The 15,841-nt window shown below is 36.0% G+C and overlaps 1 protein-coding gene across 11 annotated transcripts in view; it reads right to left on the reverse strand.

Annotated features, from left to right (window-relative positions):
• The window catches only part of LOC128162419 (dynein heavy chain domain-containing protein 1-like), a 66,455-nt gene that overhangs the window by 8,473 nt on the left and 42,141 nt on the right, over window positions 1–15,841 (reverse strand). For 6 of the 11 annotated variants that reach the window (XM_052825617.1, XM_052825626.1, XM_052825624.1 and 3 more), the window contains 21 exons: window positions 15,483–15,515; window positions 14,875–15,003; window positions 12,097–12,248; window positions 10,788–10,881; window positions 10,325–10,467; window positions 9,703–9,798; window positions 9,413–9,451; window positions 8,666–8,837; window positions 8,234–8,401; window positions 7,941–8,098; window positions 7,494–7,703; window positions 6,719–6,889; window positions 6,352–6,447; window positions 5,884–5,958; window positions 4,831–4,976; window positions 4,127–4,520; window positions 2,648–3,591; window positions 2,062–2,255; window positions 1,538–1,723; window positions 1,060–1,244; window positions 418–730 (listed from right to left, as the gene is read on the reverse strand). In XM_052825617.1, the coding sequence (XP_052681577.1) occupies window positions 418–730; window positions 1,060–1,244; window positions 1,538–1,723; window positions 2,062–2,255; window positions 2,648–3,591; window positions 4,127–4,520; window positions 4,831–4,976; window positions 5,884–5,958; window positions 6,352–6,447; window positions 6,719–6,889; window positions 7,494–7,703; window positions 7,941–8,098; window positions 8,234–8,401; window positions 8,666–8,837; window positions 9,413–9,451; window positions 9,703–9,798; window positions 10,325–10,467; window positions 10,788–10,881; window positions 12,097–12,248; window positions 14,875–15,003; window positions 15,483–15,515 (4,098 nt within the window). The remainder of the gene's footprint in view (window positions 1–417; window positions 731–1,059; window positions 1,245–1,537; window positions 1,724–2,061; window positions 2,256–2,647; window positions 3,592–4,126; window positions 4,521–4,830; window positions 4,977–5,883; window positions 5,959–6,351; window positions 6,448–6,718; window positions 6,890–7,493; window positions 7,704–7,940; window positions 8,099–8,233; window positions 8,402–8,665; window positions 8,838–9,412; window positions 9,452–9,702; window positions 9,799–10,324; window positions 10,468–10,787; window positions 10,882–12,096; window positions 12,249–14,874; window positions 15,004–15,482; window positions 15,516–15,841) is intronic. The other 5 variants (XM_052825619.1, XM_052825620.1, XM_052825627.1 and 2 more) reach the window with 5 other exon arrangements.

A 15,841-nucleotide genomic window follows, 5' to 3' on the forward strand; every position in this document is an offset into this window, starting at 1 on the left:
TTACACATACAAACTGTTCAAAACTATATTCAATAATTATATGGCCAAAATTTTAAGTTAAAAATTCCCAGAAAATTATGGAATTGGAATTTTCTGGTAATATTGTGGCCAAAATACCTACAAAGTTTTGCAAAATTCCATACAGCAGTGTAAGAGGAGTTGGGCTTTCAAAAATACAGGACTAACAGACAAGTCAAAAACATTATTCTTTTCGCAACTTTGTTGCATTGGGTTTAGATATGCATGTACAGAACAGAATCAACTTTGATAATGTGTATATACTCACACATGTATGTAGACCAATCTAAAGAACATTAAGAAATAATTTCTCCAACTAATGCACACTAAATAAAATAAACATCCCTGTAATATTCTAAGAACATGAAGTGCAACCAGGAAAAAATCCTTCCTTCTTACCACTGCTTCCTTTCCCCCTGTCCCTGGCCTTCACGATCCCCGTGTACATCTGGATAAACTTGTGGAAGGGGAGGTAATAGTTGGGATTGAGCGAGCACATCTGCCTGATCATGTTGTACAGGACCGCGGACTGCATGATCATGGGCATGTAGTGGGCAAACTTCTCCTCCAAGTGGTCGCCCATGAAGCGGGTCTCCTCCAGAATCTGGCGGTTCTTCTCGACCTCCGCCTGGCACTCCAGTAGAGACTTCAGCATGGTCTGGTCCTCTAATAGAGGGCCTTCCAGGTTAAGTGTTTTCTCACGGATCATGTCCTAAAAACAAATAGAGGATAATCACCAAAGGAAGGAAAAAAGAACATACATACAGCAATATACAGTTGAACTTTGATATCTCGAACACTGATATCTCGAATACAATGGATACGTCAAAGTGATTTTTAAGTCCCAACCACTTATTTTTTTTAGTACTTTACCCTCGATATCTGAAATACTTGGATATCTCTAGGTTTTTAAACAGTTCCATCTAGTTTCAGATAACAAAGTTTGACTATTATCCTGTGTTACTATGCAACATATATATATGCATTGTCAAAAGAACACATATACAAAGTATTTTGTAATTTCTATAATCCTTAGCTTACATGTTCCTTGGCCAGTCTCTGCCTGTGAAGTATGATGTCGTTCTCGTTGGAGCGCTTTTGACCTTCGAACTCCTTCCGCTCGACCTTCATGGTTTCTATCAGCAGGTGGTTAATGATAGACTCGTCACTCAGGCCCATGTTGATAATACACATCCTGTGTAGGGGGATGCTGTGAATGCCATCTCCTGTAAAAGTAAGCAAACTTGCCATTAAAAGCATTATACATATCTATTTAAGAAAACATGCTGAAGCTAGAAAAATTGACGTAACGAATCTTTATATCAACAAAATGATTTTTGAAAATTACTTTGCTGATTTCTGAGTTTTTGTTTAGAAAGTGCTCTGAAATGGAGCAAACAAGTTTTTCACTCCAACAGTTACTGTTTTTTAGTCGTGGCATTTTTGTTTCTAGGACTCTCTCTTTTGATCTCTTTATATTAGTGTACATGTCATCTCCTTATCTCCTTTATTTTCTTACCTTTCAGGAACAGTGGTACTGATGTACTGAGATAGAGGGCAAACTGGGGGTGGTATTTGAACTCCCTGTGGCCAATCTTGACCACTCTCTGTCCATCCTTGTCCACGTAGAACTGTTTCAGGAGGAGGCCCCGGTACACTGGGTCCAGGGGCTTCCTCTCTAGGTGGGTCACCAGCACTGTTACTCCTGAAACATCAAACAGCATATAGGAAATATAATTCTGCATTACATATGCATGCAGTTTCAAGAGGCAATATTATGCATCTTCATTTTGAATGTATATACTAGAAATCAAAGTAGAAATTAACTTAACAGTTAAATTTGCCTCTATTGCCTCTTTGCTCTCAGTTTAATGCTAACATCCCTATGCATGTGACTTAACAAAATTCTTTTCATTTTTCATTAACTTGTCTTGAATTCATCCATAATACTAGTAGCAAGGTTTTTGACACATCAAACTGGGTGTATTTTTCCTCTTGAGTCACATGAATTTTTTCAGATGTTATCTACTGTGGCATACATACCATGTACAATGGCATTGACAATCTGGCTATCGAGGTTTGGATCATCCGCCTCGATTATCCACAGGTTGTTTTCCGGATGTTCTATGGCCTGGTCTACATGGAGGTGACTGAGTGTCTCCCAGCTGGCAGTGACCGAGGTCAAAGGTCTAAGTTCATCGCTGTTAAAGGTGTTGTGAGATTGTCGACCAGTTGCACTTGAATACAAATTATAAATTACATATATATCAATCTATATATAATAATCTAATCTGAATGCAAAAATTTTCTATACACTGACATATAGAAACACAGAAAGAAAGATGATTTCCAAAGAACTAATAAGAACAGTCATGCACAATGTATACTTAATGCATTCATTTTCAGGTTAAACTACAAACTAACCAAATATGAAAACAGCCATGACTTGAATATTTAGAAGGGTTGAAATTAGCACCAAGTTGTTATGAATTGAAAGGACTGAAAAAATATCTTTGCAAAACTTTATGTATTTACTTATTTTGCCATTACAATACATGAAAGCTTTAATTATAAATTCATTAACAAATAGAAAAATTCATACAGTTGCTTAAATCAGTAGACTGAATACCTTTTGGTGGTGGTGTAGGTGGAGGTCGCAGTCAGGAATCCATTGGTCTCCGTCCTGGAGTCGTCATTCAGTGTGAACTCTGAGGAGTAGGTCAGAGCTGTACCTCGACTGGGTGGGGGTTCCAAGTTAGAATACTTGGACTGCGTCGCCTCTAGTGGTATATCTTCGTACTCTGGTAGACAGTCCCTGACATCACGCTCCGAGAAGACGTTTCTACTGGTCTGTAACGTCGTGACCCAGATCTCTGCTTGATTGTCAGGGTCGATAAGAAGCGGCCAGCAGTATTTACGATTGTGGCAGCTTACTCTCATCAACAGAGCATTCTGTACAGAATGAAGGTCAGTTGGAAGATTGTTAAGTCTCCATCCAGATAATTCATCAAAGTCACTAAGAATTTCCTGTAAGATGTAACCATTACGTGTAATGAGAGGACTGGCCTCATCTTCATCATCCGAATCATCTGCTTCTGGAACAGCCTCATACTCCATACTGCCCTGCTTCTTAAGCTCAGACTTGTAATACTTGCTGGTGTCATAAATACATGGAAGATATGTAAATGTTCGTATCTCGGGCATGCTGGGAACCCCTGATGTAGCACTCTCCGTAGATCTTCCACTCGAGCCGGCACTTGTTGATTCCTTCTCTCGTAACCCATCATACAAACCCTCCAAGTTAGTGCTCAGAGGATTAGCATCTAGGCCTCTTATTGGGGCATAGTTGAAGTTTCCTTGACGACACCTGTCCAGCCAATCGTGTAAGAGTTCTGACCTGTTCCTGTCAGATAAAGGTCCGTGATAAAGTACGCAGGCTGCAGTGATGAGGGCGTCGCCTGGAGCGGTCAGTACGTTGTGTTTGGCCTTACGGAGCTCTGATTTCCATAGGTAGTGCTGCATTGACATGTGCTCCATCAGATTCACGGACCGTGCTATTTTCTTCTCAATACTCTGTAAAAACATGAAGAACATGGTCAAACATTAATTGTTTCAATCCTTTCTAATACTGTAGAAGCAGAAGTATTCGTTAAAGGTTTAATTTCGTTATTTTCGTTGTCAGTATGTATCAACGAAATTAAATCCATAACAAATTTTTAACCCAAGTATTCATAAATACAGAGTTTACACGTAAACATTTTAGGGATTAAGATATTATGAAATTTAATCCCAACGAAATTGTATTTGGTTTAAAAACAAGAAATTTTAAACCCAACAAATATATGTGCTTGTACAGTATTTGTAATATTGCATACGAACACAAAGTAATAGTGCTTAATTTATTTTTTTAAAATCAATTAGCAGTACAACACTATAATTGATGTAGTAATTTCATATATGCTTTAGTTTAAACATGAATACTCTTATAAACAATGCATTTCCTTGCAACATGAAAAGTTTATCAACTCGCCAATAGCATGTAAAAATTCCATTGATTTCACTCTTTCTGTTCAACCCATTGTGATGTAGGCCAAGTGGCTTTACATACCTGCATATGTTTTTCTATAGTTTTAGCTCTTTTCACAGCAGCCCGGTGAATGGTAATCTTGCTCTCCAACGCCGACTTGATGCGATTGGCCTCCACCCTCAACTGACCCAATTTAGCCTGTGCCAGCGTAAACTTATCCTCATGTTCTAACAGGTTCCTGAGTCGTGGTTGCATGTTGCGATGGATGTGTGCGTACTGGTACACCGCATGAACCCACATACAGATCCCTGCAGTAGCTCTACTGACCTCCATCACTCGCTCCACCTGGAAATCCTCGTGTTCGATGAACTCGCGCAGTTTGAGGTAAATGTCGTCGGGGATATTGTCCTTGTCGTAGAACATCATCGACTCCACAAAGTTGTCCTTTATCATCAGTAGCTTGGCATTCTCCCAGCTGAAAAAAGAGAGAAACATGTTTTATTCTTCTTGTTAATAGTGAATATTAATAAAATCATTACAGAAATTTTTATGACTAATTTGCAAGTTTTATGGCAATCAGTTTGTTGAAAGAGATAGTGGTAACCCTGTTGCACAAATATTTTTCATAATAAACCATCCCAATTCTAGCTGTCCATCCTCTTTTTTCTATATCGCCTCAAAAATTTATAAAACTGTGTTTAATAATGGGCAAATCTTTTGAAAGTGTGATTGGGTGCAAATAACATTGAGTAAAGTAAGTATACCGTAAAATATGGGATACTTACTCTTGGGGAACATCAAAAAGCAGGCAGAGAGAGCTCATCACAAACTCTATCATTTTGTGGGGAACTCTGTATGACTTGACTTCATCAATATCCCCCTTACACAGGTACTTCAGGGCTGTCATTGCAGCATGGTAGTTCGGGTTCACCTAAAATATGAAAATAAGATCGAAAAATTTAAAATGAGATGTGATTTATGTTTACATTGTCAACTTTTTGGAGTGTAAGAAGAATTGAGATAAAAAATCAAAGATTAACGTCATTTTTTGCTTGAGAAAACTTGACAATTTCTTGAAAGGCTACAAATGGAAATGGTTTTCTTCCATTGCTTTGATATCTAGCAAGCTTGATTTTTATTTTATGTATTTAGAGAGTTCACAAAACTCATGTTAAAAACTAAAACTTGTCAAATTTTAATCAATAAACTTAACAGGATTGTAAATCAAGGGTTCCCAGTTTTGGTTTCTATGGAAGGACCTAACTTTTTTTTATTAATTTGCTGGTCATAGAAATAACTATTGATCTTCATAAATTAGAGCAATTTTTTTTGCCATTAGCATGAACCATCATTTCAATAAAGATCATATTGAGTAACTTTGAATTCTCAGCTTTGACAACAAAACAAAATGCAAATCACATATTCCATCAACAAACATCAAGCAAACCTTCCTGTGTAAGAATTAAAGACAATACATTATATTCCCATTCATTGGTAAGTATAATCTCATACATTTAATTAAAGGAATAAATTTCGGAACCTTGTGAAAGAATATTTCTGAAAACAAATGACATTAGCAAAATCTGCACATTTCACCTTCACCATTAAAAATCAAACCATGAAAACGCATACATGTACATATACCTAAACCCAATTACATTCTTGTACAGTTGCACAATACATCAAAAACACAAATTTCCTCCTTTTTTTAAAACATTATCCCATTAGTAATATATCGATAGAATTCATATTTCACAGCAACACTGCCACCACATAATGCGTCAGGCGTCAATCACTGTCACGTCATTGACATACACTGCGTCACCGCAGTCTTATACCTTGTACTGGGTGAGAGTGTAATACTCAATCTCCCCCCGACGCCGCTTAACAATGGATTTCTTTTGTGTTATAGGCTAGATAATGGAATAACAATCGAAAATAAATCAATATGAACTAATATGCAATAGATCGTTTACATCTGTGGTCAAAATCCCCCAATCACAATCTATGTCAGAATTTGTTTTTTTAATTTAAAGTTTGTAGAGTCCATAATATGATTATTGTTTTAATCATTCATATACATGTTTGTTACTATGTATCTAACAATGTATCTGAATCCACTGAAACTGAAGTCACAAAGATTTGAAGACAGAATTTTCAATTACCACTGTCAGCACACTAGTACTAAGGACTCAAAATCAGGTCCAGATAACTGAAAAAAAAATCTGTTCATGCAGGCATAATTAAATTGACCAGTACAGAGTACTAAGCTTTTTGAACTTAGAACCCTAGGAGAATGAACTGACCTTATCAAACTCGGTCTGAGCTTCCCGTCGGAGTTCCTCCAGCGGTCCCTGGAGATGTTCTATCTTCTGTTCCTGGGACTTGCACCTGTCCAAAGCCTACAACGGGAAAATTAGTCAAATAATCCAATTTTTGGTGTGAATATTTAACATTTATGTTTTGTTTTTTTTTACCTGTAAAATTGTGTATTTTTACCTCTGAATACTGATGATTATGGGTATAATTTTTCCTCTATATATTGCTCTTTATAGGCATGTTTTACCTGGGTAAAGTAGTGTATTACCTCTATAGAGATGTTTTTTGTTTCTTTTATATATACTGCTGTTTTATAGGTATTTTTTTTTACCTGTATATTTGTGCATAATTTACCTCTATATACTGCTGTTTCTGCTCCTCCACCTGTTGTACAAGCTCTTTGATCTCAGCCATGGCCGCCTTGTGTTTGGGCATCAGGTCTGACACCTCTCTCTTGAACTCTGATATACTTCCAAACGCCTCGTTCACCTTGCCCAAGGTCTGTTCATGCTTACTGATGTTCTCCTGGAATTGACAGGCAAGATTGACAAAAGAATGCAATAAACAAATGTACATGTATTTTGACATTTACCGAGGTAATATAATAATTCTAGAGTGAATTAATTAAGTTGTGATGAGCATTGTAAAAGTTTTGAAATGTTCTATACTGTAAATGTGTTATTTCATATTTAGTGTGCACAATATTTGAGAGAAAATGATTTTTCAACAAATTAGCATGGATTTGAATTAACATATTTTTAAATGTTCCTATTCTTTATAAATATATACATGACATTTAGCTATGTACTTCATTTAGCAGAGGTGCCACTTTTTGCCAAAACATTAAATAGAATAGATTTACAGTTCTTCAATTATGAAACTTATAAACCAGCTACACAACTCAATGCATTTCCTCGTATTGTTTAACTTAAATTTTTGGGGGTGCTTTTCTATGCAAAATTTTGCAGTTTCATGTCATCACAAAATTTCAACACCAATATTGAAGTCTGTATAATCATCAATTTCAAAATTGCAAAATATAAATGTTCCTATCATGACATCAAAATGCAAACATTTTCTCCGCCCTGTAAAAAAAAAACCTGTTGTATTGATTATTGTATCTACTTACATATTCTCTCTTGACAATGTAAGCACTGAGAACCCTGAAGATGTGGACGAATTCCATAAAGGTGAGGGGGGAGAAGAATCGTAGCGGCTCTCTCTGGTTACAGTACTGACGCTCGATCACGGCCCGCGCCGACATGTGGATGTAAGCCATCGCACGACTGGTCAGCAGGATCTGGTCCAACATACGGGTCGGGTGCCACGGAATCGTGATCTACAGAAACCAAAAATGTAAGTCACAAAGCCAAGAGGATTTCCTTTCTTAAGTATGCAAATGCAAATTAACATTGGCTTACTGTCTTAATGGTTTTAGCAAAAAAAATATTATCAGTTGAAATGCAGTTCATATAAATAGGACTGCTAGAAATTAAATTGGTTTTGTGAGTGCAAAAATAGCAAGTTTCTTCAGTTATCTTTTGCACTCCAGTGTTACATTCTTGGTGTTCCTTACCCCCCATTTCTGGTCTCGGAGCCACACATTGGCTATCCTGACATAGGCCTGGTAGTTCCAGGGTCTGTACGTGTCTATAGTACAGGCGTTCTTCAGGAGACCAGGGTACTTCATCAGCCGCGTGTGGAACACCTGAGAGTCATTGCTGTAACTATTTCCTACAGCACATCCAAATAGTAGCCCATTTATTCTGATTTGTCATATATCGTGACTAATTTCATTGAAACAAAATTGACTGCTTTAAAATGTACTAGCTACTAAGATAACAAAATTTGAAAAAAAAATGTTCATACCCCTGTAGTTCATGCACACCACCACATGTAAGTTTTGCCTGATCTTCTTTAGGAACCGCTCCAGAGCTATTTCTATTTTGTCCACGCGTTTTGTTGTGACACCACCTGGCATCACAGCTGACACAATGTTCTGTATCTCCTCATCCGTGTACAATCCTGGACTTGTCCCTATTTAAAAAAAAAAATGGAAATTCAACATCATTTTTTAATCTTCTATTACATCATTTCAATGTTGCTTTGAAGAGTAAGACCATACAAATTAAAGATGTATCGGTATCAGATATCCGACCAGAATTCTCCTTTCAACATAAATAATAATTAAAACCAATGCTGGAGAGAAGAGAGAGAGAGAGAGAGAGAGAGAGAGAGAGAGAGAGAGAGAGAGAGAGGACAAATCCCATATTTTTGGATTTATTTCTTCATCATTCTCACCTTCATTCATCAGACAGGCTACGTCCTGTAGACAGTCTTCTCCCAGGTCCTCGTGAATCAGCAGGACCGTAGGTTTACCCAGAATTCCAGTGTGGTAGCACGCTCGCTTGATGTGCTCTCTCACAATCAAAAAGTTTTTACTTGGGTCTGTCTGTGGTTTTGGCTCAAATAACTGCAAATGGAATAAAAATTTAGATACTTAAAAATGATTTTGAATTTATCATCTGCATAATTATTTTTTTAAATGTATAACAACACTTTTGTAAGACATTTAACAAGTATATTGCTGTTTAAACAAAGAACAGTGACAATAACATTCTCAACTGTCCTTGAACATTTGGTTTACCAAGAAACTCACCATATACTAAAAATAACCTTTGATAATTACAAATTTGTTCATGTGCAACCACAAATCAACATATAATGATGACACCAGCTCGAAATCATTTGTCAAAAAAGTTTGTCAATAAATCAAAGAAAACTGACATTCAAGTTCTTCTTCCACAGAGCTTGACATTGTACCTGCACAAACTGTAGTTGCAGCATTCATGCAACTGTCAAATTCAAGATCTAGACCTTTTCTTCATGGACCAAACATTTTTTTTAAAATTGTACAACTTAGTGGTTTTTTTTTTAAATGTAACAACATCGATATCCAGCATTGACAAGTGCCCAATACAACAAACACATTGCGAACCCTATGCCACTGACCCTTGAACCTTGACCCTTCACCATCACCAATCTTACCCCTTTGTACTTTTTGCCAGAACAATGTCCTGGAGTTTTCTATAACCACATGATTCATATTAGAATTTATGATTTTATTGATGAGAGAGAGAGAGAGAGAGAGAGAGAGAGAGAGAGAGAGTCTCAATTATCATATTGGTCCAAAAGTATGTCTATATATTCTGTAAGAAAAATTAGATGGAAGGTAAAGAATTTAAAGATAACTACAAACCACATGTTTCTAATCTCAAAGATAACAATTAAAACAATATAACTTATTGGAATAACTATATACAGATGTAGTAACTTACCTTGCAGTGAGCAATATAAGCAGCCAGACGGGCCAGTGTAGCTCGCCCGGTGGAGTAACTCATCCCCAACAGAATGGCATGGCCACCTTGAATTGCCTATTCAACATTGAAAGTTATTAGTAAGTAAAGTATGTGTGATACAGTTCACAAAAACAAACTTATTTAAGTTACATGAAAAAAGATACTATGGAATCGTTTTTAAGCGAGGGGGTCAATGTTGGTGGGTAGCCATAATTTTCTGGTTCGTGGGAATGTAATTTTGTTGGTACATGGTAGTGTAATCAGGATAATTTTAATGAATATTAAACAAATGATTGTGTATAGGTTCGTGGGGATGTAAATTCGCAGGCAAGAGATACCAACGAAAGCCACGAACATTGGTCCCCCAACAACAATGATGATATCACAGTGTTATTCATAAAGATTTTGAAAAACTTTAAAAGTGTTAAATCTTTTTTTTTTTTTTTAAATTAGCAGATCTTTAAAACATCACATCTATTTGATGTAATCTTCTTTATCAGGAAGATCTTGTTACTAATTACAAGCTGAATTAAAAAAACACAATACAAATAATTCCCCATCCTCTCCCAATCCCCTACAGTATTCACGGTCACTGACTCACCAGAACTCTGCTGAGGCGGGCAGCATGTCTGACAGCGTCGGAGAAGAAGACCAGGTCGATCTTTTGGGATGTCCCCTCGTTGTACACAGACAGACAGGTGGACAAGGCCTCACTCAGATTGTCCTCTGTCCCCTCCACATAACCTGGTAAAAAGACAGTAATCTTATCTTCTAGCAGGCTGGTTAAGTCAGTCAGAGAGAGAGAGAGAGAGAGAGAGAGAGAGAGAGAGAGAGTACTTTAAGTGTTGAACTTCCAGTTTTAATATTTTATGCAAACGTAAGAGCCAAAGATTTCCACTGAAATGATTTTTTCCATCATTTGAAACTTTTGAAAACAGATTAAAGCAAAAATAAATATTTTCCCCTCTAAATCTCAAATCCTTCAATATTTTTTTTAATTTGTCAAGTTCAAGATATCAAGGTTTGACTGTGATTTGATTCAGTTATGGTCTTATGGAAGGTACCTTTTTCCACTGGGAGACCCTGGGTCTCTGTGTATGTTGTCATGAAGAACTTGGAGAATATGATGTCCATCAGAGAATCATGGGAACCTTTGATCTATAATTAGAAACCAACATCGGGCATTAACTCAAAATTGAACTTTCCGAGTAACTTCATTTTAATTTCAATCAGATCATATTGTAAACCAACTTTTAATTATTTGCAAGAAAACATTATCAGGTTCAGAAATATTTCCTCATTGTTAATCTGTTCTATAATATATCAGGCTCTCATGATTGTTCAAGATAAATGATTACATGTACCCTAGTATTTGCCATTGAGTCATTCAGTATTAATTAGAAATATGTTTTACAGTAAAACCATTGGGGTGGTTATTAGATTGTATCATTTGGGTACCTTGGGGTTCCTAACTTCCTACAGGTATCCTTGGGGTACCAATAGTTGACCCGTAGACTCCAATAAGTATCCTTGGGTATCAATAGTTATCAATTTTTATCATTGTGGTATCCTTGGGGTTCCTTGAGGTGACCCTTGATATCAATGAGACTCCTGGGGTATCACTTGTTACTAATTTCTATTATTGGGGTTCTTATGAGTATCCTTCGGGTTCCTAGGGGTATCCTTGGGATACTTGGAGGTGACCCTTGGATTCCAGTGAGATCCCTTCGGTATTAATAGTTATTAATTTCTATCATTGGGGGTACCTTGGGGTTAGCCTTGGATTTGAATGAGACCCCTGGATTTTCAGTGGTTAATAATTTCTATCATTGGGGTTCATAGGGGTATCCTAGGGTTTCCTTGGGGTGTCCTTGGGGTACTAAGAGGTGACCCGTGAACTCCAATGAGACCCCTTGGGTATTAATAGTTATTAATTTCAATCATTGGGGTTCCTTGGGGTTCCTTGGGGTTTCCTTGGGGTTTCCTTGGGGTTCCTTGGGGTTAAAAGACGCACCCCTTCTTTGCAATAAAGCATTACACATAAGTTTTTAACACATATTTCTATTGTATATACCTATGAAATGCATGGTAAATATGTCGTGAATGTCGTTACGCGCTATGACCAGATTTTTTACTTTCCAAATCTGGTCATGACCAGATTTTCACATGTTGGAGGTTGGCAAGTATGGTATTTGGTGAAAATCACTTTTTAAGCAATCATTTTTTTAGCTGTACTCTACATTTTATAGAAACTGCATTTGCCAAGGGTAATTTTCATCATGAATTAGGAAAAATCTATCACCTATTGTCTTCGGGAATGGGTCTGATATTTAATGTGAATTTAAAGGGCCAGATGGGTCACCCTTAACTCACCTCCTCTATGTTCATCAGTGGGCCGAAGTACGCCTCGTGCTCCCAGTCGGCAAGCAGCCCCGCCTTGAATGTGACTGTCTTCATCTTGAGACTGCCGTGGCTGGTTCGGTTCTTCAGGTTGGGGGTGGAGGAAGACTTACCCAGGAGACTAGCTATATATAACACAAGATGATTCACAAAATCAAAATGGGTCACAATCCATGAATATAGGATCTGTTATGGTTTGGATCAACTGTTCTGTATGTTGTTGGTTTTGTTATTTTAAATATCTGCCACATTTATTTTTTATGTTATACCATCAAAACCTTGAATGCTTATCTGTCATTCAGTACTTATACACAGCCTTTTGTTTAAAATACATCTCTCTTATCTTCTCAAGTGGCATTTTACAAATTAGGTGTCATCTTGAAAGCCTAATGCTTCAAATTGAAGATCTTTTGATTATAAACAAAACACATTTTTTTTTACATCCTGAAAATCAAACTACCAATCAATTTTTTGAATTCACTAAGTTTTCAAAATTCTTGATTTTATCTTCATCTACAAAAATGTCACCGACTTCCAGCCAAGTGGTATCAGGCAATGCAACCTTGACCATCATAACCCTGTTCAAAATTCTAGCATCTAATTATCTCTACAGCTACCAAGTACATCAATCAATACATGTACATGGAATATACCTATAAGCCGCGATGTCATAAACTATAGCTAGCAGAAATACAGAGAGGTCTTTGCCTTCAACATATTTAATTCTGAGCTAAAGAGAGATTGAAGGAACGAGAGAAATGCGAAGATTCAGATTGCAAGGCAGGAAAACACATCAAACAGATCATATAGTTCATTTTGATGTTGATTTGTTGGGATGAATATAATAGGAGGAATTAGTTAGTATATTTAGTATGTACTAGACTTTGACCCGTGCGTGCACGGGTTGACATTGCATATCGGACACTTACGAATAGGTACATCGACACAGTTTATTATTGAAATTTGCATAACAAAGCTATAAGCCTACAATAATGGTATTAATTTCACTACACTTTCCCTAGTTTGGTAAATCTAACTGTGTCTCGGGAAAGGCACTCCCCACAGTTAGAATGCCTCTGTTATACCCGTAATGTAGCAGAAAATTGCAGAATCGCTCTGGAACGATTATGGAGAAAGTTAATGAAGTTGCCTTGAAAATAACAGTCAAATTCATCACAACAAACCTTTTTCAGACTGCAAATACCTTTTATCTAAAAAATTTAATCCACAGAATGGAAGAATTCAACACCTTTTCACCAACGTACACGTATTTTCTTTGTATAACTGGGTCCGTAGGACATTATTCATTTTTACGATAAAACATATTCTATCTTCACTCTAATAAATATAGTGTAACTTTTTCGCATGTTATCAAATATTTTTTGTCATCATGAAGACAAAAGTAATAAAGTACTTACATGTACTTGAAATGTATATTTGTTATTTTATACTTTCTCTCATAAGAAATCATTAATATATATGAACAGAATATATAGCAAAAGTCCAATGAAAATTTATCCGTATATGTATTATCATTTCTGAGTTTATTCATGCAGATGTGATATTGTGGAAACGTAAACTAAAGATCCCGTTAGCGTGAATGTATTGGCAAGCGCAAGATTGTTAAATCCAAAAAATCCAAGTGATTTCCGGGAATTTTTGAGGAATTTTCGTTGATTATTAATTAGCGAAGCTTAACTGAGAAAAAATAAAAACAAATTGGTAATCTTCAAGTACCAATTATGTTTAAAATATATAAAACAAAAGACAGTATTCTTCCGATTTCTCGGTATTAAAGACAAAAAATTTGAGTCTATTATTTTAATATAGTAGTATAGATGTTTATTGATTGAATTTTAATATCATGCACTATGGGACATATATAATGCATGCAGCACTGATTTTCATCAAATTTTTTAAAGTTAACTCAAGGGACAATTATGTTGATTAGTCATAAAGGGTCTTCTTCAACATACATATTCATGCAGTTAATCTCAATCTTGCATGCATGCATGCAATTTTTTTTTCTTTAAAGTCTCATCATACTTATTTTGACTGTAAGACCTCAATGGAACACACTGAACTCAGATATGATGGTCAGGGAAACCTGCTGTAGCTTGTAATTAATTAAGTGCAATTACTTTATGACTTCTGACAAAGTCTTGAAACGTACATGTAGTTAGGTGAAGACCAAACTTTACCTTCCTTTACAATCCAGATATTACCAAAGTGCAAGGCTATCCTCCCTGTTTTATCATGTTTAGATTATTTTTTTTTGCATTTTGTTGGGGGTTAAGAGTATTGTTGAAGATTACCAAATGAATTAAGAGCTTGTTTGACAATACAAGAGTTCACAATGTGTTTGTTGCGTTGGGCACTTGTCAAAGCTGGATGTAATATATGCTGAGCATATGCATTAAGATTGTGTGTGTGTTGGTATGTTGGTGTGTAATTGAGGGTAGAGCCTGTTTTACCTTCCTTACTAAAAGGCATTAAAAATTCCTGAATGATGCTAAGCCAGAAATATACTTGTATTAAATTGTGTTTAAATTGTGCCTTAAAGTTTGTATGTGTCATTCAAACTTTGAGTGTATACATTGAATTTGTATTTTGGTTATCAGTAGAAATATCTGACTCAGTCAGGCAACCTTGAATTGTGATAAGAATGAGTGTGTGTGTTTGTAAATTGGGGGGTTGGCTTGTGTGTTGCTTTTGGGGGCTTTTAGGGAGCAGGGGCGGATCCTGTTTTACCTTCGCTATCTGACCGTAGGTATTCCTGATGCTGGGCCAGGCGAGCTCTTGTTAGTGTAGAGACTTCCATTTCACAGGCGGTGTCCGTGCCACTCTTAGAACTCGAGTCTGTGCAAGGGGGACAACTCTCTGGTTAGATCAAAACAGAGGTGGATCCAAAGGAATTATTACAGAGCAAAAGGGTGTTACAGATTTTCATTTCAAAAGTGCATGCTATTAGGGTTTGCTGTACATTGTTAGTCATAATTACTGCAGTAGATTATATCGATAAAGTTTCTTTTTTTTAAATTGTAAGCTTGATATTGGAAAACCAGTTAGTTTTAAGAATTTTACAACTGTTAACTTTGAAAGGAGAGTAAATTTTCCTGTGATGAAAAGTAAAATATGGAATATAAATTATGTGCTTCAAGCTTAAGTGATAATAGTAGAATCTCTGTGTCTAAACTATGAAAATATTGATCAGACATGCAGATAGAAATTCAATTAGCAAGAACAAAGACTATAGATCTAGCATGCAGAGCTCTCTAGTGATTTATTCTGGGGGACTCTAGATCAAGATATATATCTCTATGAGCTTTGTAGCAAAGTTTGATCTATCTAATACCTACCTTTACTTTTGCCACTGGAGACTTTGACTGAAGCTATAGTGTGAAGTTATAAGTGAGGGTTAATCAATAAAATCAAAAGAATGGAATCACAAATATAAAAAAAAAAGTTAAAAAAAAGATAACTAATTGATGCGAAAGAATAATGGCCACAGTTAGAATATTTTTATTATCACCCTAAAAGATACTTTATAAACATTTTTTTTGACATTTTGATAAATATATATTCTCACACTTCATGAAAAGTTATTAATAAATACATGTATATATTTTCATATTTTTAGTTAATAAAAAGTTTTTTTTCAGTCTGTCACTAAATGTTTGAAAGAGCCATTTTCCTTCACAGAAATTTTAATCTAAAT

Source organism: Crassostrea angulata, chromosome 9 (genome assembly GCF_025612915.1).
Source record: "Crassostrea angulata isolate pt1a10 chromosome 9, ASM2561291v2, whole genome shotgun sequence".
NCBI classification, from domain to species: domain Eukaryota; kingdom Metazoa; phylum Mollusca; class Bivalvia; order Ostreida; family Ostreidae; genus Magallana; species Magallana angulata.